The sequence below is a fragment of the Festucalex cinctus genome, chromosome 3 (genome assembly GCF_051991245.1).
Source record: "Festucalex cinctus isolate MCC-2025b chromosome 3, RoL_Fcin_1.0, whole genome shotgun sequence".
Classification (NCBI taxonomy): Eukaryota; Metazoa; Chordata; class Actinopteri; order Syngnathiformes; family Syngnathidae; genus Festucalex; species Festucalex cinctus.
The window spans coordinates 20,178,712-20,202,457 of record NC_135413.1 but is presented as its reverse complement, the minus strand read 5'-3'; the positions used below and the strand labels follow the sequence as shown (position 1 = coordinate 20,202,457).

The 23,746-nt window shown below is 39.2% G+C and overlaps 1 protein-coding gene across 4 annotated transcripts in view; it reads right to left on the bottom strand.

Moving 5' to 3' along the window:
• Positions 1–2,407: 2,407 nt before the first annotated feature.
• Positions 2,408–23,746, bottom strand: part of itpr2 (inositol 1,4,5-trisphosphate receptor, type 2) — a 63,484-nt gene continuing 42,145 nt past the window's right edge. For 2 of the 4 annotated variants that reach the window (XM_077516537.1, XM_077516541.1), the window contains 18 exons: positions 23,062–23,315; positions 22,777–22,977; positions 21,742–21,852; positions 21,575–21,670; positions 21,372–21,491; positions 19,703–19,837; positions 19,439–19,631; positions 18,765–18,890; positions 18,603–18,638; positions 18,178–18,353; positions 17,943–18,107; positions 17,663–17,849; positions 14,484–14,567; positions 14,095–14,210; positions 13,832–13,997; positions 13,585–13,745; positions 6,302–6,463; positions 2,408–3,324 (listed from right to left, as the gene is read on the bottom strand). In XM_077516537.1, coding sequence (XP_077372663.1) covers positions 3,244–3,324; positions 6,302–6,463; positions 13,585–13,745; positions 13,832–13,997; positions 14,095–14,210; positions 14,484–14,567; positions 17,663–17,849; positions 17,943–18,107; positions 18,178–18,353; positions 18,603–18,638; positions 18,765–18,890; positions 19,439–19,631; positions 19,703–19,837; positions 21,372–21,491; positions 21,575–21,670; positions 21,742–21,852; positions 22,777–22,977; positions 23,062–23,315 — 2,570 coding nt within the window. In that variant the 3' untranslated portion in view covers positions 2,408–3,243. The remainder of the gene's footprint in view (positions 3,325–6,301; positions 6,464–13,584; positions 13,746–13,831; positions 13,998–14,094; positions 14,211–14,483; positions 14,568–17,662; positions 17,850–17,942; positions 18,108–18,177; positions 18,354–18,602; positions 18,639–18,764; positions 18,891–19,438; positions 19,632–19,702; positions 19,838–21,371; positions 21,492–21,574; positions 21,671–21,741; positions 21,853–22,776; positions 22,978–23,061; positions 23,316–23,746) is intronic. The other 2 variants (XM_077516540.1, XM_077516539.1) reach the window with 2 other exon arrangements.

The following is a 23,746-nucleotide window of genomic DNA, read 5'->3' as shown; positions in this document are numbered from 1 at the left end:
CTTGTTTAAACTCACATGTATTTGACTGTGATCGAAAAACCGTTCACTGAGAAGTTTGACTTCTCACAGCAAATGAACTGCAATGTTTTCTCAAATATTGTCCTGTCATGGCAATTCATCTTTTAGCACACTTTACCTCAGCACTGGTGCATTGGAAATCAGTCTCGTGAATATCTTGGGTGGGAGGTGACAGCGGACTACTTGACGCAGGTCTATTATAAATCATATGTTCAACAACAAGAATAGTTGGCATTTTAATAATAAAACGTGCATCATGGGTGATGCTTTAAAGGCTGGGACCTTTGTGCTTGTGTCGTTTTGCGGTCATGACACATCATGTGACGACAGAAGGCTTAGACACAGCAAGTCACATGCCTGTCATCACGGGGGAAGGCTTATTTATAAAAGACACGGAGGAGGAACCTTCCTTAACAATCAAATGTGTGGTCACTTGATCTTTTAAGACAAAAACACTGCAGGATGTTGCTTCTGGTGACCCGTGATACAACTGATTCTCACAAACACAAAACATTACGACTTATGTTATACAATTTGTCAACCGTGTCTTTTTTTTTTTTTTTTTTTTTAAATAATTTTTCGTGTCTTTTTAGAATCATTCATTCAATCCCAGGTGCGTATTTATACATTTAAAAATGTATATTTATTTTATTTTTTTACATGTTAGGGTATAGGGTCTGAAAATGGCTGACCATTGATATTCTTGTATAGATTTGTTTCATCCTATGTTATAGCATGGCATCCTCCCTCATGCCAAAAACATACATTTTAAATGATTAGAATTAGACTACAGCTCACTCAAATATAAAATATTTACTTATCAACATACACATTTACACAGTAACAAAAGCCAATGCAAGATTTAAGAAATATTTATTATTGTAGTTTACAAAAATGTAAAAAGAAAGAAAAATAATACTATACAATTCATATTAAAATCATATGAATCTGTCAACACTTTTGTAACAATTATAGTAGGGATGTAACGATATCCAAACATCAGCTAGTTTCACTAGTGTCCGAGTGCCTTTCAGTAGTGTATGAAAAGTGAAAATTTACAATAGCGTGAAAGTTTTAGTGGTGTGTTTAAGCATTTTAGTAATGCTAAAGGATCAGTAGTGCTCGGAAGAAGTTTAAAAAACAAACAAACAAAAAAAGCAAGTAGTATGTATCAAGATTTCAGTCATGTTTTTTCATAAGGGAAAACGTGTGGTAGCAGATCCCTAGTTTATAAAAGCCCCCCCCCAAAAAAAGGCACGAGTGTGCGTGAACATTGCTGTAACGCGTTTGAGCATTTTGCTAGTGTGTGAGAAAGTGTTACAGTAGTGAGTTGGAGTGCTACAGTCACGTGTATCCGATTTTTAGTTGCGAGGTAATCTTGAACGAAGTCCTTGAAAGATCGCCACCTCCCAAGTTTTCTCTTTCTGACACCACCCTATTCAATGATTACCGCACTTTATCCGTCTTGTCTACGCAGTAACAGCTGCTAAGCAAAGTGTCTCTGCGTGGGCTAAATTTAATGGCTGTCACGGGCAGCAGCAGCAGACGAAGGCCTGCCGGTGTAAACAAGCACAGCCAAGCCAGGAGGTGAGGGGGAGGTGGGTGGGGTGGTTTCCCTAACGTCAGGACACTTGGGTGACTTTGTGGGACGCATTAATCTTATGGGTTACACAAGGACAAACGTGAAGGTGGCAAAGCATTAATAGCTTTGTATTAGCGAGTGTCACATCACATTGTGGATGCTAATGCTAATCGCAAGCTTTAGTATGCAATTCACTATATGCACTTTTATCCATCTCAGGGGGCGGCTATTTTGCCACTTGCTGAAAACACATCAGTTGTTCAAGGCTAAGGTTATGACCAATCACAGTTCACCTGAGTTTGGCCATGTGATGTCTACCAGCTGAGCTGTGATTGGTTGCTACCTGAGCTCTGAGAAGTCATTTAAGAGACAAAATGGCCGCCCCCTGAGATGGATAAAAACAGGTGGAAGTTTCTGCTTTACTGTATTCATATTCCACAAATGTAATATCAATTACAATATTTTTAATACTGCATAGAGCATCTTAATGTAAGAAAATGGGTTGACTTCGTCTTTAACTGTCGCCAGTCAATCGCAGGGTGACAAAACGTTACTTCAATGCATTAAAAAGACTTTTTACATTTAAACACACCTGGCAAGTGACTCCAAGAGTCGAGTTCGATCGAGTTCTCGTGTGGCAACTGGCAACCTGACTGAAACCGCTCACATGACAAAATAAGTTTCATTTCTAATTTTGGAGAAGTAACCAAATGCTGGAGTTTAAATACGAATGAAAAAGGCCACATTCTGTTCACAGAGAAAAAAATTGTTTTGCAAACAAAATGGAGAAAAAGTCACAAGTCTTCATCACATTTGTATATTCACTTTATTTAAACAGAAAAGGTTTAAAGGAAAGAGAAGACCCGACATCCCATTCAAAATAAATCTCCTTATTGTCTCCAGTTATGCCAATGTACAGTTTAGGCGTAAAATTTTCATTTTCAAGTAATACCTATCCATTTTATTCACAGTGAATTATTACTCTGTGTAAATCTGAATAATAAAAAAAAAAGTTGTGGTGCAGTGATTGCATCATAACCGAAGGCAAACCTCCCAAACTGACCAAGTTTCTCCCTTTCATATGGAAAAAGTGCTTTTTAAACAAAGGGTAATCCAGTTTTAAAACACCAGTAAGGCAGCAAAGATTCAAAAGTGTAAAAAAAAAAGAATACTCCAGTTATATAAAAAAAAGTTCTTAGCAGAAATCTAAAAGGAATAAGGAAACATAGTTCCCATTCGAGTATACTGATCTCGGTACCAGTTGTCCATTTTCTGATCTGACGACGTGAAGAAAACGAAGGCATTTTTGGGCTGAGACAGCAAACACCTAATCTTACCACGACAATTCCCTTCACCCTCTACTGGGCACACTAACACTTACACCAAACTGGCAGATGTGTGCCAAGTCCACTCAATCATTCACATAGCAGATCCACTCACCATTGCAAGTGTTCGGGCAAACTGGACAGTTTGCTCCGAACGGCACATGGGTGAGGATGTGGCCCACAAACGGCAACGCTGCCATGCAAAAGCCACTTCTCAACTGTCAATCGCTGTTGACGTAACTTTCGGTGTTCACATATGCATCTGCGTTGTTTTTTTTTTTTTTTCATCCATCATGTCCTGTTAGGTTTGTGAGACCTTCAGTGATTTGAGACGTGATGGTTTGTCTGCGAAGGAACCAATAATCCTTGCCTCTGCTTGTGCTTCCTCTGCTCGGTCATCTGTGGAGGACACACAAGCACGCGGTGGTCAGAGCGGACGCCGCGCACACGATAACAGGCATCGGGCTGCTCCGTCGGACCGCCGTGACTGCGTAACGGAGGTTGTTGTTTTGTTTATTGGAAGCGTCAATCTCCCACAGTGAGCGTTACGTTGACATACTGTATCTGTTGCAAGAGGAACAAGGACAAGTCTGTGACCGGGATCACATGCCGAGGAGGCAGGTGATGGGAGTGACCGGTCACACGTTTGCGTCAGCGCAGTCATCCGCATGACCCCCGGGCTAACTTTTAACCTGTCAAAGGTCAAAGCTGTATAGAGAAGTTGAGCTTATATTTGGAACATAATTGTGATCCTTGGTGCTTTGTTTTTTGCCAGCGTTAAGCGGGAGTGACATGCCCACAGTCAATAAATAGCATGTAATAGAATAGAAAGCCTTTGTTGTCATTGCATGGGTAGATACAACAAAATTGTAGCCCAAGGATGGGCAACTTAATGGGGCCCACCATATTTCATCAGTGCTACATATAAGATATATATGTACTTCTAAATGTACAAGAAAAACGCCACTTGGACAAAATACGTGTGATCTTAATGTTCGTCATTTTTTATAATACATTTTCCAATGCATGCATAAAAGATCCACTATCTTAACAGGGTTTGACGCAAACAACAAAATAAGTGCAAAGGGTTGTCTTGAAGAAAAAAAAAAGAAAAAGAAAAAAAGACCATTCAAGGACAGCACAAAACTGCGGTAAAGCAAACCAACATTCAGTGCAAGAAGTCAATTTGCACATTTCTTCCCAAAAAAAATCAACTCACTCAAAATTTTATATTACTGAGTTAGTGTTCCCTCGTTTATCGCGGGTTCAATTTTCGAGGCTTCACTGTTTCGCGGATTTTTTACTGCGTGATTTGTTTTTTTACAACGTGCTTTTTGTTTTTATTATTATTAATTTTTTTTTGTCTTTGCGCGGCCGTGTCTCTCGAACCCTATGTCCGACCGGGGACATACGGGCATCCGCGGATTCGTCTCAGCGAGACCTTTCCAACGGTGTCTGTCCCGTCAATCCACAACATTGAATTCCAGAGATAGAAAATATATACTGTGTTGTGTAACAAGTACATTAAAAAACATGCTTTTAATAGAAAAAAATGACTAAATGGAAGAAACAAAAACAAACGAATAAAAAAAGCGTTCAAACTAAAAATCTTACCAAAATAAAAAATATATATATAATAAATGAAAAAATATATATACTGTAATAAGTAAATAAAAAAAACAACAACAGTATTTTAATGGAAAAAAAATGAATGTAAATGAAAAACACAAGTAAAAATCTTACCAAAAAAAAAAAAAAAACCCCAATATATATATATAAAAAAATAATATATATAATTAATGGGAATAAAATAAAAAATAATAATAATGCGGATTTCCATTATCACGGGTAGTTTTTGGAACATAACACCCGTGATAAATGAGGGAACAGTGTATATGGATTAATTTTGAAAGATCTAGACCAGGGTTGTCAAACATGCGGCTCGCGGGCCGGATCAGGCCCGCAAACCGGTTTAATTCGGCCCGCAAGATGATTTTGTATTGTAAAAAAAATAAAATAAAATGGAATTGCCCTGGATGTCATTATTTTACACACCACCTAAAGTTACGTTAAAAAAAATAAAAATAAAATCATAAACTGACATAAACGTGTTAAATACGACACAAATTAAATTACCGGTAACATAAATACATATGACAAGGATTAACGTCCTTAGTTATAACTTAATTAAATGCACCACACAAAGTATTCTGGGAAAAATCTATATGCAAAAAGGTAGATATAACATGCCCAGAACTCATACAGGCAAAGTGGAGCCGCATTCTATTTGCATTTGTGCTATTTTTTTCAACAATATATTTACAGTGGAGCCCCACTATAATAGGATGACCCACAAAAAAAAAAAGGGGAAAAAAGCGAAAATCTGCGTATGATTGACGCCAATTGGTTTTAAGTTACATACCATGATTTTATCGATCTGGCCCGCTTGGTAATATATTTCCCTCCATGTGGCCCTTGAGCTAATATGAGTTTGACACCCCTGCTCTTGACTAATGTCATGAGTGGGGGGAAGTGACACGCCAGCTATTCATTGGTACTGCCTAATTTGACGACATCATCCAAGACTGCAAAAAGTCTGTGAAGTCACACCATGCAAGAAGATGAACTTCTAAGTGCAACAGAAGAACAACATGAGCCGACTGAGTGAACAGATTCAAACCCCATTCTAGGGGGGACATTTGTTTGGTCATTGGATGAGACAAGAAAATGTGGACTATTTTCAGCAACACAAATGATGCCTAATACATCTCCATTAACTCTTTAATTCCCAGCCATTTTCACAGAAGCAACCCCTTTTGCTCCTGCCTGTTTTACTGGGTTTTGACTGACTTTGCAAGGTCCACAGAATGTTCTGTTCTATTGCTATAAAAACATATCCGTTCCCATTTTGCAGCAATTAGCATTAGAATATTGCTAAGTTTCATCATTATTAACAAACCTGTTGAAAACACTGGCAAAAAGAGCTTTTTGCAAATGGCCCTGGCTGATCTCTTATACTCTTCTGCCACCTGCTGGCCGTTTTTTTTTTGCAATAACTACCATTGCTTTAAACAACCTCTTCATGTCAGAAGCTCTATCTTTATGATTTAGCATAAAAAAAGAAAACAGAAACAAAAACGTATAAATATGTTTTTGGGAGTGAAGAACAAAGTATTGAAAAACGTATTTATACGTCTTTGTGTTTGAATGAGTTAAGGTCCCTAAAAGTTGTTCAAAAGAGGATTTCCAAAGTGAGGCCACTATGTAAGGATGCCCCATTTCCTAAGACCTCTTGGCCCTCTAATGTTTTAAGGTCAAAAGCGGCTCAAGCTAATATGGTGGTGTACAGTAATAGAGTATGAAAATGGCTTTTTACCTGCTCCTTGAGTTCAGACAGCTGGGCGGAGAGCTGCGCTACCAGCGTGACGGTGCTCTCCAGTTTCTCCTGCAGCGATCGCATCTCATTCTGCTCGTTATCCCCCTCGTTGCTCACCAGAGACATGGCACTCATTCGGGGGAACCACTCCAAGTTCTTTTCCTGAGAGATGAAGGAGAGAGAGGGCGTGAGAGAAAGTGGGAGAAGGATGAAGTGAATAACGGTCGAAATCGAGCTGAGTCAGAATGTCAAGGAGACGGCAGCGGTGGTAATTTTGGCACAGCCGGCCTCAAGCGGGGTGTGATTCGGGGAGTGTTACTGCGCTTCGGCCAGACTGCAGGGGAAGAGTAAACATGGAGGTGTTTGTAACTGACAACTTCGAAATCTAAATCATCCTCGGAGAACACAAACCGGGTCTTTGCTTTGCATTTGAGCAAGATCGCTTTGCTCTCTCAGGGCTGCGCATAATCGTGGTCATACATTCATTATGACTAATAACTGGCAAGAGCCCAAATTGGATCGAAGTGGTTTTGTTTTTGAGTGTGTAATACTCATTATGTTTTTTTTTGTCCATTATAAAATTTATTTTGAGTAGTTCATTATTTCGCAGTCATTTTTGGTGTAAAGAAAAGTAAAACTGGTTGAATGAACCACAAATAGTGAGAATGGGGGTGGGCAAAGTATGGTCAACAGGCCCCATTTATCTTTTTTATTTTATTTTTATTTATTTTTTTAATAGGCCGGCTCAACATTTACATTCAAACATTCCATGACAAGAGTCCTATCATATTTGTTGCCTTAAGATCATTTTTTAGAATTGTTTAATTTAAATGTATTTATTAATTTAAAATAAACAATTTAAATGTGCTGTATTGTGGGAATGCTGAAAGCATGACACTTCAATGATGACAGCAAGTAACTCAATGGGTAGACTACTGAAACAGACCTGTGACCAGTAAACAGGAGGCGAGGGTTCGAATCCCACCTTAGGCTGGTTGCATTTAATTTTCAACTTTTCATTTATGATTCATCTACAATTGATCATTTGTAATTTTCTTACAATTTATCTTTCATTATCGATTAATACGTTATATTTATTGCATTTAATTTTATGTTCAATGACACATTCACTACTATACTACTTAGTAATTACTAGCTACTACTACTAGTAGTAGTAGTTGTAGTAATACTAAGTAGCTACTAGTAATACTAATATTACGACTACTATTCTTACTACCACCACTACTACTACTAGTAATTACTTTGTAATTTTCACATGTTATCCTTCAAGTTACTTCATGAGCATTCAGCTATTAGCATTCAGCTTTCAGCATTCCCACACAATTTCTTAGAAATTGCATTTAGTCTAGTTAAATTATGATTTTTTTTTTTTTTTACATTTGCACAATTAAAACAAATAATGTATTCTTATTATCTATTATCAGAACTCAAAATGTGTCCCTTGGGCAAAAAAAAATAAAAAAATAAAATAAAATAAAAAAATAAAATAAAATGTTTAAATATAAAATGTCACTGAAGAAAATAAAGCTAACCAGCGGCATTACGTAATGGACTTGGACCTGTAATACAAAGTGTGCGTGTGTGTGTGGGTGTGCATCTGCATGAACGTGTAGTGGGTGGGAGACATTCCTTCACGCAGACAAATTGTCGTCAGCTGATCTTGTGTAATATTTCTTGGCCCCTTCTGATAAGACGACTTAATCGGCGGCGCGAGTGGGATGTGACTGGCACCGCCACGCCGTGTTCTGTAGGAGGAGTGAGGTATTCTTCCACCTTCTCTTATATAATAAGAATAGATTTCCGGTTACACATAGAGCATACTTTTTTTTTTTTTTTTTTTTATTCTTTATGTAATACATCTAATAAAAGTAATTGAATCTGAATACTGTGGTTATGAATAAGTGAATGTTTGGAGGTCTATTAGTGGGGACAACAGTGATCAGCAGTCCACAACAATTTTCGCACCATGAACCAGGTTGACAAAGAAATACTCCACACTGAAACATTTGAACCAAACGGTGTGGATGGTTTTCCAAAACCTTTCCAGCCATAGCGCGGTATGCCGTGACTGGCCCTTCCTCATTCCACACCCCTCCCCCTTCCAAAATGTGCAAGTATGAGTTTGTTGCAATGTATTTAAAATTGCATTGCGACCAGAGATAGGAAAAGTATTGACATTCTCTACTTGAGTAAAAGTACAATCACTTACGTAAAAAACAGCTTTGGTTAAAGTAAAAGTACTCAGTCAATTACTAGAGTCAGCTTTTTTGTGTTGATCAGAAGCAGATATAAGTTTCATTTCTTTCTGTCCCCTTTCATTTCTTTTTTTAAGGAATCAAATACAAAATTTTAATCGAACTGAAATGGAATTGAATTAAAATGTAAAAAAAAAAAAAAAAAAAAAGTACAGGTTTTGAAAAGTACTTCAGTAGAAGTAAAAAGTATTTTTATCGGTACCGCTGCTTTTACTTCCAGGTCAAGTATTATTCATGCATTTAAAAACAAAAGTAAAAGTAACCACCTTGCTTTGAAAATGTATCAAGTAAAAAAATATAAATACTCATGTTAAAATGTAATTGATAAAACAAAAGTAGTCAAAAAAAAAATACTCAAGTACAGTAATGAGGTATTTGTTACTTCCTATCTCTGGTTGCGACAAGCTAAGGTGTTTTATATGTGTCCACAAAAACATGACTCATATGGGACAAACATCCAATATTGTCTCGTTCCAAACAATAAACAATACTATTTCCTTATTTTTGTTTCATATTATGCTGTGCATGAGCAGTGCTAGCAAAAAAGATTTGGGCTTTCTTGCTCTTATCTCAAAACCCAACATACCCAATAACATCATTAGGATGAAAATTATAGATTCCGCAAAAACTGCAAAATTCTGAGAAGGTTTCTTCCTTGCTTGTTACTTTAAAAAGGCACGTCAAAAGAATAAGACAGCAATTTTCTGTTGAAACACAGTTGCTACTGTTGGTGTAATTACTCAATATTGAAGCATGGCTGTAGGCAAGCTGAAGATTTGCATCTGTCTATTTTGCTATTCAGGTCAACTTAGTGCTGTTTTTTTCCCGAGTGACTTGGCTTCACTGTTGCTCCACTGATCAATTTCGACACCTACATGAGCATGCATTTACACATTTCCATGTGCTTCTCGTGGTTGCATCAGGCGCCATCCCATCAGTGTACGCACTGTACTGCACATGCAGAAAGGCCAACAAAGATTTGACTCAGGAGCCTCAGGTCCAAACTAGGGGTGTTCCATATCATACCGTCGACGATATTACCCGTGTATTTTTTGAGGTGATAAAAAGTTGATATATCGCGAAATTGAGGTGATGACGTAGTGTGTAACATTTTACGTCTGTGTGAATTTGGGCGTACATGCGTCATTCACTGCTCCATAAAAAATATTTCTGGGAGTGAGCTTCGCCGTGTGGAGGATGTTTGGTTACAAGAGGTCGCGGTCGCATATTGTTAGCGGTGCTTATTTTATCGTGACCGGTAATTCGCCATCTAGTTCACGTGAGTTTGTGATGCCAACCAGCTGCTAAGCTATAATGTGCTCTCAACGAGACGCTGTTTGCGTTTCTGTCACACAGTATAGCGTACATGCACATTTGTGTTTTTCATTAATTACTGGAGCACTCTTGATTAGACGCACTCCTAATGAAGGGGAAAAAAAATAGACGGTGGGTGGTTAATACTGAAGCGATCGGGTATTGTTTGGGCAAGATAAACAATCTGTTTGTGATGCTAACCGGCCGCTAAGCTAACGTGCTCTCGACAAAATGGTGCGTGCGGTGCTGTCGCACAGAAGCGCAAACAAACCCGATTACCCGCTAATAATGTCAACAAGCAATCACGGCATTTTCTCACTCCTCTGATTAACCAATCAGAGGCATTCACGGCAAAATAACACTCGCAGGAGGGTTGCCGTTTGCAGCAAAAATAACCACTGCCTAAACAATCGCAGAGGAAAAACATTTTTTAACAATACCGCGATGTACAAAGCATGGCACCACAAACTGGCTGCTACCGTATCATTTTTATTCCATTTTATTCCATTAAAGTTGCTATATTTGCACTTTGTTTACATTTCAATTGTGGGAAAAAAAGGTGGCTTAAATATTGTTGCTGCAATAAAAGTGCTATTATTCCAAAGTCATAAATCTATTGTTCAGTAATTATTACCAATATCGTCATAGCAGGTTTCTTTGAAATATTGTGATAGAATTTTTAGGCGATATCACACATCCGTAGTCCAAACAGTACAGGACAGCACAGCATTATTTGCTCGACAAATCCACAAACTCAAAAATGTCTCCATCAACTTTTACAATGTTTTAAGTAAAAACAAATGCCAACATTTTCTTGAACATATGGAGTTAAAAAGAAATCATAAAGTTTCACACCTTTGAGTTATTGTACAGAAATTGGGGGGGATAAAAAATAATGAGTTAAATTTGAAGAGCAGAAAAAGATACTTAAAAGGTTTGAGCCATTTTCAGCAGTAAAAACCTAACATTTTGCCCCGAATGAATTTCATAACTTAATTTATTCTGTACAATTAATACCTTTGAAAACTATTTTTTGAACTTGCTGTCAATTGAAGATGACATCACCCATGCTGAGGAAAAAGGTAATGACCAATCAAGGCTCACCTGTTTTCTGGGTTTGGTCAGCAGACTGAGCCATGATTGGACATTACCTGCTTCCTCAGCACAGGTGATGTCATCTTCAGTCGACAGCAAGTGGAAAAATTAGTTTTTAAAAGGTATAAATTGTTCATGAAAAGAAAATGACGTTATCATATTAATTCTAGACAAAATAACGTTTTACTGTTGAAAATGGCTCAATGAGTCAAAGTATCCTTTATAGTAAATGGATACGTTTATAAATTATCAGGATTCCAACAAGGTTGGTCGAAACAGAGAGAGAAAGCCAGTTGTGTTTATATTTAGATTTTTTTTTATGTAATCCCAGCAGAAAAACACAATCTCAGCCGTTTAGTGCGTGAACATGGACACACAAAGCTCAGTGTGTTGAGAGTGATGGCAACAATGTCACCTTAAACTCACACCTGATTTGTTGATAGTGTCAATTTTCTACGTTAATCTCTCCCCCTCTCTGTCGCTGTCACGCGCACACAGATATTAATCTGAAATTTGTTATGTAAAGCTCAACAGATTTTATCCTACAAAATTAGATAAATTGACCTCTGCTTTGTGCAGGCTTTTACTGTGCTGTTTTTTTGGGTCTCCATTCTATAACTTGCTGTGTGTGTGTGTTGTAGGGTAAATGAAAGGCTCAAAATATGACAGTGTGCTTTGTGTGTGCGCGTATGTGTGAGCGAAAGGGACAGGAGAGCACGTGCCAGGCAGGCTGAGCTATTAGCGGGCCACTTGAGATGGGTTATATAACTCGGCTGATGCAGTACCTGCTGGGCCTGTAGCTCCTGTCCCTTTACACACAAACACAAGCATACGCATACACTGACGGGGCGTACATTGAATAATGATGCTTTTCAACACGTCAAGTGTCCCACCAAACCCGACGCATACCAAGTTCATTTTTCTTTTTAAACAGAAGTGTGAAGCTCTGCCGATGCATATCAAACTTGAGTTTGTCATGCAAATTGGTTGTTATAATGTGACAAATCCTCTACCCAATCTCAAAATCAAAGTTAATCCTAAACGTGCCATTATGCTCCGAGGTTGTATTTGAATCCATTAACCAACTGGAACACCTTTAGCTGCCATTACCTCCTTCACGTTCTGCTCTGTGTGTCAGTGTTGCAAGTTGGTGCACTGATGCTAATAGAGCTGGACTGGCTTTAATTACTATTTAACTGCACTCTATTCCTGAGGGCAGACTACCTTAGCAACCAAACCATGTCGCTCTCCAGTCATGTAAAAAGCAGAAGGAAATGATGCTTGGCACAGGCCTGGAGGCTCAGTCTCTGTTTGATAGTGACTTTGCAGTCGAGGCAAACATGTCTATGACGCATGACTATACTGTATATGACCTTTCCCTAACGAATGGCAAATGCAGAAAATTAAAATCCCTGAAAACCCTGCAAAATAGTGAGGTGCAACCCAAGATAAACCCCTTCATGTCTGAATTTTGGACCCAAATACAAATCCGTGACCTAGGGAATCCACAATAAGTAAACCATGAATTAGTGAGGGACCCCTGTTAATGATTGATAATTTATTCTCTAATAAAAGTGAAACAAGAGTTGGCTAATTTTCTGATTATTTTATTTTATTTTTACTGAGATACTAGATAAATCTGTGTACTTATCTGTATTTTTAAGAAATGTATTAAAGCACAATTACAAATATATAGATAGCTAGCAATAGGTATCCTAGCTAGCTAGCTAGCTAGCTAGATAGTGATATGCGGTAAGAAATTATATTTAATTAATTTGCGTAATTTTGTAAAATTGTTATGCCTTGACTGTGGCTGTCGTTCATTTTGTGTTGATTAGTGGCAGATATTACAAGTTTGACTTCTTTCTGCCCCTTCATTTGTTTTCTTTAAAGTGATAGTGTGTAGTAGTTGACCACTAAATGTGGCTATACCATAGAACGCAGCCGAAGCGCATGCGTTTCAAACACACACTACGGTGGCTCAGATAGACCACACTTCCCAAGTCTCCCACAAATTCTTATTTTGCATGAGCAAACGAGCATCTCGGCAACAGTGACTTGGCAGCCGATGTGAAGCTCGGTAGGGCGACGCTGGAATATCGAGCGAGCCGGATTTAGCCGGAGCAGCTAACAAGGGCAGCTAGCAGGAGTTAGTTGGAGCGATAGGCTAGAGTGCGAACAAGAGTGGCTATAGTAAGCTGTAGTAAAAAACAAAAACAAAAAAAGCTAGCAAAAGTAAAAATAGAAGGTGACAAGCGATGGGAGCCCAAATCATGGGACTCATCGACAACAACCTGCAGGCCCCAGCTGTGGAAGGTAAGCGGCGGTCGACCTATTGGGTCTGACACTCGATGCAAGCGCCACCAGGGCTAACTACGTTCGGGAAGTTGTCCACTAGATGGTGCTAAAGATTACACACAGTCACTTTAAACAATTACGTAAATAAATGAATTAAATGAAATCAAATGAACTCTCTTCCCATAGATTTTGACTGATGAAAACAGCACATTTGAGCGACGGATTCATGCCGTTGCTAGAGCAAATACTGCACTGGAAAGAGGTTAGAATAGTTTGTGCGCGTGTGCATATAATACTGACCGCTATCATCTGGGCAACGTAGCTTTCTGGACCGGTGTATTCGGTGGGATCCTTCACTCTCACCAGAACCAAGAAGTACAAGTAATGCCACATATTGTGCTCAGACATGATGTGCTCTTCGAAGGACACCGTCTTGTTGTCAAATTTGTCCCTTTCCAAACCTGGAAGATATTGCCCCATCATTCATACAATTTCTTACAAACTTTGCAAAATTTGTAGGATTTATGGACGCCAGAGTCGTACACACCACAGATGAAACAGGTGGTTTTCAGGATCTCCTCCTTCCTTTGTTTCTCACTCCTTAAATCGGCAAAGGTGTCGATGATTACACCAAAGATGAGGTTGAGGACAATGATGATTACAACAAAGAAGAACAGCAGGTCATAAACCACGCGGGCTGCAAACAGAGGTTCCTGTATAGGCCAGTGTTGCACAAAATGTAGAGAAAATGCAAATTAGCCAATGAAACGCACGTCAGCCACGTACATTCCAAATCTGTCCTTATCTGACCTCTTTGGAGGGTCTTCTCAGGATGTCGCCAACACCACCACCATTCCGTAGCCCTTGGTTCAACACGGTGATAATGCACATAAGCAGCGTGTCGCACACCCTCTCGGTTCCCTCGTCTTCATCCAAAAACACAAGTACGCAAGCATTGAGCACAGAAAGAGTCATCATCTTTGCGTGAATGTCTGTGTGCATGTATGTGTGTGTGAAAGATAACGTGTGAGTTCATGTGTACAACGTCACTAATGTCGGGTGGTTAACAGCTATTTTTCTGCCAAAAAGCTAATATATGTTCAGATCTCAGTCAAACCACAAAATGTTTCCCTCTCATAATAAGATAGAAATGAGTTAGTGAACGTGTCACAACAACAAAAGCAAAAAGACAAACTTACCAGTAGCAGCCTTAGTGGAAACAGGACATCGCTCTTTCGTACATGAATCTTCCGTCACTGCTTTATCAAATAAATGTCCATGTCCTACAAATGATAAAAGTTCTTGTTAACACGTGTGCGCCATGGTTATTATAGTTTTGGAATTTTTGTTTTAGTTAATTTTAATTTCGTTTTGAGTTTGTTTTTTTTATTTGTATTTTAGTTTTAATTGGTTTTCAGGGTGGCTCTGTTAGTTTTTATGAGTTTTAGTTATTAGATAAATGCTTAGTTTTAGTTTGTTAGTTTCAGTGTTAGTTTTTAAAAAAATGTGTGTGACTTGTGTGCAATATTTAAAAAACACCATGGGAGCGAAACCATTTTCGTTTGCATTTTATTTCGGTCATAAAACAGTTTTCTTGAATTTTAGTTTCAATTAACTAAAATAACCTTGGCGTGCACTTGTTATTGAATGTTAAGCAGTGTCAGTGTCAACTTTGGCCTCTCTCTATTGAGTTGATGCTGTAGATGTATGTTCTTCCTTGGCGTGACTGGGTTCTTTCTCCAGTGCTTCCTCCCACAGTCCAAAAGCATGCACAGTATATCGGGTTCAACAAACACTACATTGCCATAGGTGTGAATGTGAGTGTGAATGTCTGTCCGTCTTTAGGTGCCAGCCTCGTGATTGACAGGTGATCAGTGCAGGCTGCAGCCAGCCTCTCACCCCAGTAAGCTGGGACGGGCCCCAGTCCACGTGGCATTGAAAACAGATGCAAAGCAAGTCATTTTTAGAAATGAAATCGTCCTCTTTCTAATCAGTGCTGGTAATCAGCAAGATATATGATTATTATGTAAACAGCAGCTGCTGGGTGGGCGGATGTCGACGTGTTACGTGGAAAAAAAAAAGCTGAACAAATCAATTGCACAGCAGTCAAAGTTGCGAGCAGCTTGGGAGCTCGGTTTGAATGCAATCATCAGAAAGAAAGGGAAGCAGGCCGAGCTCGGAGGCAGATGAGCCGTGGTGGGGTGCAGGGGTCAAAGCCCTCATTTGGCAGCTGTTTGGACACCGACAGCATTCTCCACAGGTTTTGCTGGAGCTTTGCACCTCAGCTGCCTCTTGAGCCAACAACCACAGAAGCACGAGCGCCGCCGCTTACGTAACCCGCCACTGCTGTGCTGTGCTGTGTGTGCGTGTGTGTCTGCGCGCTGTTCGGCAGTACACAGGATGGCGCGGCCACCAGGTTATGCAACAGGTGCACATGTGCCTGCTGGTTGTCTATCCTGACCGTGCAACGCTTGCAGCCACAGCTCATTAACACCCCCACACTGCAGCGTTTTCAAAACATGTGGCTGCAAACACGCTGTTTATTTTCAAGCTTAGCTGGGAGCGATAGTTTGAAAATTCTGAATGCCCCTTTGACTACAATCAAGTTTAAATACACAGAGCTCTTATTTAAAAAAAAAAAATAAAATTGTGTGCCATTATTGTTACATTTAACACAACATCCTCAAATTGTTCGGAATAATGACATACTCGCTTGCTCATTAACGTGAACGAGAATAGCGAGTGCTAATTATAGATCTGATTAGATTCCCTGGCATTAACCTGCAAAAAAAAAAGGTGAAACAACAAATAACTTTTATATAGTTAAGTACCTCAGCTTTGAGGAGCTGCTGTGGTTTCTACTGTTGGAAATTATCTGCCCTTGCAGACAAGCGTCTTCCTCCCTCCCCTCCCCCTTCCTCACACGCTGCTTACGCTCAGAGGTGCCACTTGCACCCGTGCACGTGCAGGCACAGACTAATTGACGAATAGTCTCTTAATTGACAATCACGTGGATCCTGAAGCGAATGACAAGATGGCTCAGCATACATTTCTGTTTCATTCGCAACTGACTTTTGTCTCGGCATTGGAGTCAATGTTTATTAATGAGGACCAAATTTGATATTTATATTTATTTTATATATATGCACACATGTATATATATATATATATATATATATATATATATATTAGTGCTGTCAAAGTTAAAGCGTTAACTAATTAATTAATCACAAAAAATTATCGCATTAATCATTGTATTACTACAGATTAATCACACTTAATTTTGACCGCAGCTAGGTCATTTTTTTTCCCATTTTAAATTATGTAAATAATGAATTGATTAGAAAAAGCAGGATGAGCGTGTGGAGCGGATATAAATTTTTGAAGATGTCCTCATAACATTAAATGTCGAAAAAATTAACACAACAGGTCAGTGATTAATCAAAATTCTAAGATGTGACTAATCTGATTAAAAAATTTAATCATTTGACGGCTCTAATATATATATATATATATATATATATATTAGGGGTGTTAAAAAAATCGATTCGGCGATATATCGCGATACTACATCGCGCGATTCTCGAATCGATTCAATTAAAAAAATCGATTTTTTTATTTTTATTTTTTATTTTTTTATTAAGAGCTCAGAATTGTTCATTCGGTAGTCTTACCGATTCAACGTCTTATCATCATTGCCTTTTTTTTTTTTTTGCGTGTGTGTGAATCGATTTTTAAACTTCCATTTTTAATGGAAAAATATTCAACAAAACGTCTGACTTCGGGTTAGGATTCACACCTTGAGCATGGAAGAATGTTATATGAACGGAACATTAAGCCTTAATATTTTATTTTAATGCTGTTCAAACATGAAACAGATTACAACCTCTATAAGACTGAAATTTCAGATAAATAAATAATACATTTTCATATAAATCTTACACTCTACAAGCTTACTGATTAGTATTTTCTAAATTTGAATGAAAAAAAATCGCAACAATCGACTTAGAAATTCGTATCGGGATTAATCGGTATCGAATCGAATCGTGACCTGTGAATCGCGATACGAATCGAATCGTCAGGTACTAGGCAATTCACACCCCTAATATATATATATATATATATATATATATATATATATATATATATATATATATATATATATATATGAGGCGCTCCCCCTAGTGGCCCGGCAAGTAATTACTCAATAAGTAATGAACAAAGGAGTTATAGTGGCTGTATATTAACTACAAATACTTGCGTAGGCGTATCGATAATCTATTGGGAGACAAAGTATCACAATTTATTGTGATATCGATATATCGTCACACTCCTAATATATTTATTTTACCACAGCGATTACTGATACAATTCTGACCTGATGCCGGTAGTAGCCGGTCCACCTCCATGCGGAAGTCGTCTTTGAGGAAGAGGAAGCCGATGATGGAGAAGAAGTAGACAAGAAAGATGGCCAGAACTGCGGTCAGGATAATTGAGCGTCCATTCCTTGTCACGCTCTTTATGACATTAAGCAGCGTTTCCTCTCTGATTACCAAGTCAAAGAGCTGTATGGGTGAGATTATCATCAGTCATCTACAATGCATTTACTTACCCAATACATCATTCTTGTGTTGGGCAGGTCAGTTGGTGTATCTTACCAGAAAGCTGTAAAAGAACTCGTGCACAAAGAGACCCAGAACACAGATGATCGCATAGCCCAGATGGTAGATGAAAAGCATGTCCATAACGACAGCTTTGTAACCACGGGTGAACGTCCCCTGGTTTCCCACAAAACTCACCAAAAAAATTAACTTGTTGAACAACTGGAAGAGTATACAAGAGAAACATTCAGAAGACAGAACAACACATCAGTTCAAGTCTTGAGCCACTTACATTGACGGTACCCAGTAGCAACAAAGCGGGACCGAGGCCCATTGTGTAAATGGCACGCAAAATGAGGAAGACCAGGAAGAAAAGGATGCCCCACGGTTTGGGTAGTACTGGAAGTAAAGCAATGGACGTCGCCAATGCCGCCCACAGCAATACACAGTTGAAGGAGGATAAGATCCCTGTGGAGACAAAGAAATTGGGAATGGTGACATTTGTTTCCGCCTTTCGTCCATTTAATTATACAGAGCTAAACTTTTTAACTTAACACAACAATACCACAATCAAATACTGTTGGGAAATGATGTATTGTCTCACTAATATTTAATGGCAAACGCTTACTCTTTTCATTGATAATATTCATTTACCTTAAGTGTTCACCCATTACAATAGAAACACTAAAACTCCATCATAATTATGAGAAAGATTACCATTATAGAGTTTGAATTCCTCCATTGGCTTTGACCCTGAAGACATGATCAGAATTGTCCCACATTTTGTTCATAAATGACCCAGACTGTATGCAACATTAGACATCCAATTGAAGACAATGTAATACTATAAAACACAAAGGTTATATATCAATTTCTCACCTTCATCTCCATCATCCCCAAATGGGTAGAATACAGCCACACATATGTTGAGCAGACAGGCCAGGTAGAAGGAGATGCTCCCCCAGTGAGAAATGTGGCGGGAGAACCAAAACAAAGCCTTATTTTCTACATAAAAAAAGGAAACGTGAGAGGAAAAAAAATAAAGAAATATTACATATCTGTTTAATCCTTCAAATCATTGAAAAAAAAAATATTGTATTACCACTGCCATTCGCTAAGTGTAAAAGACAAAGGGTATTTTTTGATTTGTGTGGACACTTTATTCATTACAATTGATTTTCATTTTATTTTCAGTTCCTATGCAATTTTTGCACCCAAACCGGGAATACAGTAAAAATGGTACAGACCTGTCTGCTTATTCACTTCTAACATCTCTCAGTGAACTGGTTCAATTCAATTCTGGTCAAGATCATATACAGGAATGAATTTTAGCAGTTTGTCACTAGCCCTCAACGGAACCATACAAAAAAAAAATTCCCTCAGGGGGACAGCAAAGTTTATCCTGATTCTGATGTTTACAATAACATCAGTCAGTTCATAATATCTTATGCTAACAAACAGATGGACAGAAGACAAAGACAAAGGTGCACAAACAATTCTTGAAATAAGTGACTAATTTGTTTTGTTTTTTGGCGCAAAATGCAAAGACTCACTTCGGATTTTCTTCTGCCAGCTCATCTCATTGTAGAGATTGTCAAACTGCTGAAAGAAGTCATTAACCTTGCTGCCCTGGTCATCTCGCTCAGTGGTGGTGAACACACGCATTTTCGACTCCTGGGTCAGGTACTCACAGATGTTGGGGACTGGAAAAACAATCTGCTCCATGGTACGGTCGTCACGCACAATCTGGCAAATGTAATGACTTGATTCGGTAGATCCAGAGAAGAAACCGGAATGCAATAACGCCAAATTCTTACCTCAATCTGAGCTGTGTGATTGGCATAGTATTGAAGGGCATCGTCCTTTTCATTGTCAGGGTCCAAGCTTGATCCAAAACCCAAAACAGACCCTGGCCTCAGACTCTGCTGCAGGATCTTATTGTGGCGAGCCAGCTGGGAAGAAGGAAAAAAAAAAAAAAAAAAGTTTCAAGTTGAGCAGGAATTAAATATTTTGCATTAATAGATAATTATCAGAATGATCAAAGTTCGAGAGGACAATGCAACTTCCACTTTCATTTGTTGAAAGGCACTTTGTGAATTGTAATCCTGAAAATAAAACTGCATTTTCCCTTCTTTACGTAAACACTGCGCACACGTCGTCACATCCGCAGACGCAGGGCTGGAAATTTGAACCCAAATCCAGTCTGAAAACTACTGGCCAGAGACTTTCAGGAGTTCCCATTAATAAACAGCTAAGGTATTAAATTTACTAATTAAAAAAATGTTTCAGTCATAAATGCTCAAATGAAATGTTTTGTTGCCTTCTCTATAGCCGTGAGAAGTCACATGGTAAAAACTTGATGGCAAATGGCGATCGATCCATATATTTTATTTATTTTTTTTAGCAATAAGTTGGAGCTAATCAGAGCTGACTTCAGGCAGAAGGCAGACTACACCCTGGTCAACAGCTACTTTCTGGACACATGGAGACAGACAACTATTCACACTGACTAGTCATACCACCACTGAGTGGGAACTGAAGCCACGCTGCCTTTGCTGAAGTCAGTTGAGTGAACCACTACACCATCAGTGACCCACAAATGTCCAACAAGTTTAAAATGTGACCCAAGTTAACTGGGCAGACGCTGCACTCTCAAGATACAAAACTTAAGGCCAGCTGGACGCAGCCGGCTTTTTCTAGCTAACTGCAGACCACGACAATATTAAAACAAACAATCCACAAAAGAACATTTATTCACCTGCTGGTCACAGTTGAACAGTTAACACCTACAAGTATTTCTTGTTGCACTCAAACCACAGAGAAATTTGACCAAAAGTGTACAGAGAGCATACAAAAATATCCATCCATCCATCTTCTGCTGCTTATCCGAGGTCGGGTCGCGGGGGCAGCAGCTTTAGGAGAGAAACCCAGACTTCCCTCTCCCCAGTCACTTCAAGCAGCTCCATCGGCAGGATCCCAAGGCGTTCCCAGGCCAGCCGAGAGACGTAGTCTCTGCAGTGTGATCTGGGTCGTCCCCGGTAAGACATGCCCGGAAGGCATCCGAACCAGATACCCGAGCCCCTCTGAGTCCCTCCCGGATGACCAAGCTTCTCACCCTCTCTCTCAGGGAGAGCCCGGACACCCTGCGGAAGAAACTCATTTCGGCCGCTTGTATCCGGGATCTCGTTCTTTCGGTCACGACCCACAGCTCGTGACCATAGGTGAGGGTGGGAACGTAGATCGACTGGTAAATTAAGAGCTTCGCCTTTTCGACGGACCGATACAGAGTCCGCATCACTGCGGACGCTGCACCACCTGTTGATCTCCCGCTCCATCCTGCCCTCACTTGTGAACAAGTGCCCAAGACCCCAAAAATATACATGCACTCCAATATTAAACATCACACAACGTTGAGGTCAGACAAACAGAGAGCAAATACAACAATTGGTGTGGATTAGTTAAAAAAAAAAAGGCGTGGTTACTAACCTGATGGGCGAGTATGTAAATGTTATGACCGACATCTAATGGCTTGATGTGGTCTAGAGAACTGTCCTCATCCTCCTCACTTTCAAGAGCTTGGGCGTAAGCCTCTTTCATGACGTCCACCTAACGCACAACAATTGTTCAGATTTCAAAATGGCCTCCACTGTATAAGCACCACAATACGCATATAGAGAATGGACACTCACCAGCTCAGTGGGTCTCATCTTGAAGAGAATTTTCTCTGCATTCTCGCTGTCATGACGGCTCTCCATGATAGCCAACAAGAGCTTAGATGCATTATTCTAGAAAATATTTTTAACTCAGCCTCAATCATTGTGCGATCACTTTTATCAAGCTCGTGATTAAGCCTCACCTTGAGCTCCAGTACCAGGTCCAGACGGTTCTTCCCCAGCGGGTTGATGGGGTTTACAATCAGCGCTATAATGATGTCAATACCATTTGACTCATGTCTTGCTATACATGTCTGAAAACGGAAGGAATGCACGATGAGGCTCGGCCCTCATTAGAAAAGAAATTGAAATTTAATTTGATACATCAGGCTGAAAAGAAGAATGAGAATGAGTCATACAATTACAAGCACACACTTTGTAAACTTCCAGACTTTTAACAGTAAGACGTAATCAGCGAATTTTAATGGTGCGTAACAACATCTCCATGTCTCAGTGGATCAAACCCAATAAAAGGGAAGGCGAGCTATTACTTTAGATTGATCCCCTATGCTGCTCACAATCTAAAGCAAGCATATTTGCATTGTATCTGAGGACTGATATGAATGCCTGTTTTGTCATTTACAAAATTTATTTCTTTTAGTGACATATCTGACATCATTCACCCACTATTTTTGGTTTGATGTGTGTGTTTTTGTTGTTTTTTTTTTTTTTTTTAACTCTTTGACTGCCAAACGTTATCCCCAAAAAAAATACCCAACAGTGCCAGCCGATTTGGAGCATTTTCACTCATCTTTCAAAGCAAACATAATATTGTGCGATATGACGACATAAATATGGTGGATATCATATGAAAGACTGGATTCCATTCTTTCATGAGAAAAAAAAAGTATGTTTGTACCTTATTCCATTCTTTAGTAATCACCATTTGAAATTAGGTCATTTGAGTGACACAAGTGAAAATACAAAAATATTAAGAGAAAAACAAGCTTTTTGTGAAAAAGATACATTTTTGTGACTTTGACATGAATATTTTTTGTTAAGTGACAAGGCAGCGCTGCACAAGACGTTGCGCTGCCCATTGAGAGAAAAAACAACAACAACATAATAAACGTAATTTAACGTTTTTGGCGGCATTCATTAGGATTTCAGAATACGTCATTAAACGTTTTTGGCGGTCAAAGAGTTAATTTGCGTACAAACATGGAGCTAAATTCTACCTGGTTTTCATGGCAAGGGCCCTGGCAGTACTCTGTGATGGTTTCCAAGGTTTGACGAACCAGATCAACATTGCCCTCGTTTATATAAAGGCCAAGTAGCCCAAGGCCTCCTGTGGTGCTCCCACAAATACAGTCCAGGAACTGCAGTGTCTCACATACTAGATTGTAGTTGGTCTTGTTGTTCTGTGAGCGCAAAAAGTTCTACACACCGAGCAGACAGAAGAAAAAGTCAGTGTGGAAATCCAGAATAGGTGCTTATTTCAAAAATAATGGCAAAAAGAGTACCTGCAAATCACAATTGTGGTTCTCACAGAGAAGTTGAAGGAACCGTAAGATGGGTTTCATAATAGTGATGGCTTGGCTCATGCGAGTCTCCTCTATGGCCTCCTCAGCCCCTGTCACCTCAGTGTTCTGGCACAAGGCTTCAAGATCAGGATCCAGCTCTTTTCGGAAAGCAGAGAAAGCCTTAGAGGTGACAGACGAAGCCTCTTTAAGTTGCCCTCGCATGTCCTCCCTCATATGAAGTCCTGAGTCTTTCCCTTGCAGCATGGATGAAAACGTAAGACAACACGTTTCAATGGAGGGCAGAAGGGTAGCGATCAAAATTGACTGATTAATGGACAACAAAAGTGTGGGGGGGGGGGGGAATCTCATAAGTCATTTCAACACAATTTCTGGAGTGAACATTTAAAAAAAAAAAAAAAAAAAGTATTGAGGTGGGTGCTGCAACATGAAAGCAAACAATCTTGATACAATAGTCTTTTGATAGACCGGGGATGATGGAAATCACATGGTCTCTCATGTGACAGCAAGGAATGAGAATAACATTGTACAGAGAGTTCACATTTTGCTTTCTCCACAACTATTACAAATTGAGCTTGAGGACCACACATGATTTTGGGTCTGGGGAGTGTTTTTTTTTTTTTTTAAGGAGCCTGAAGCTTTTCAGCTTTTGCAGCCCATTTGTGAA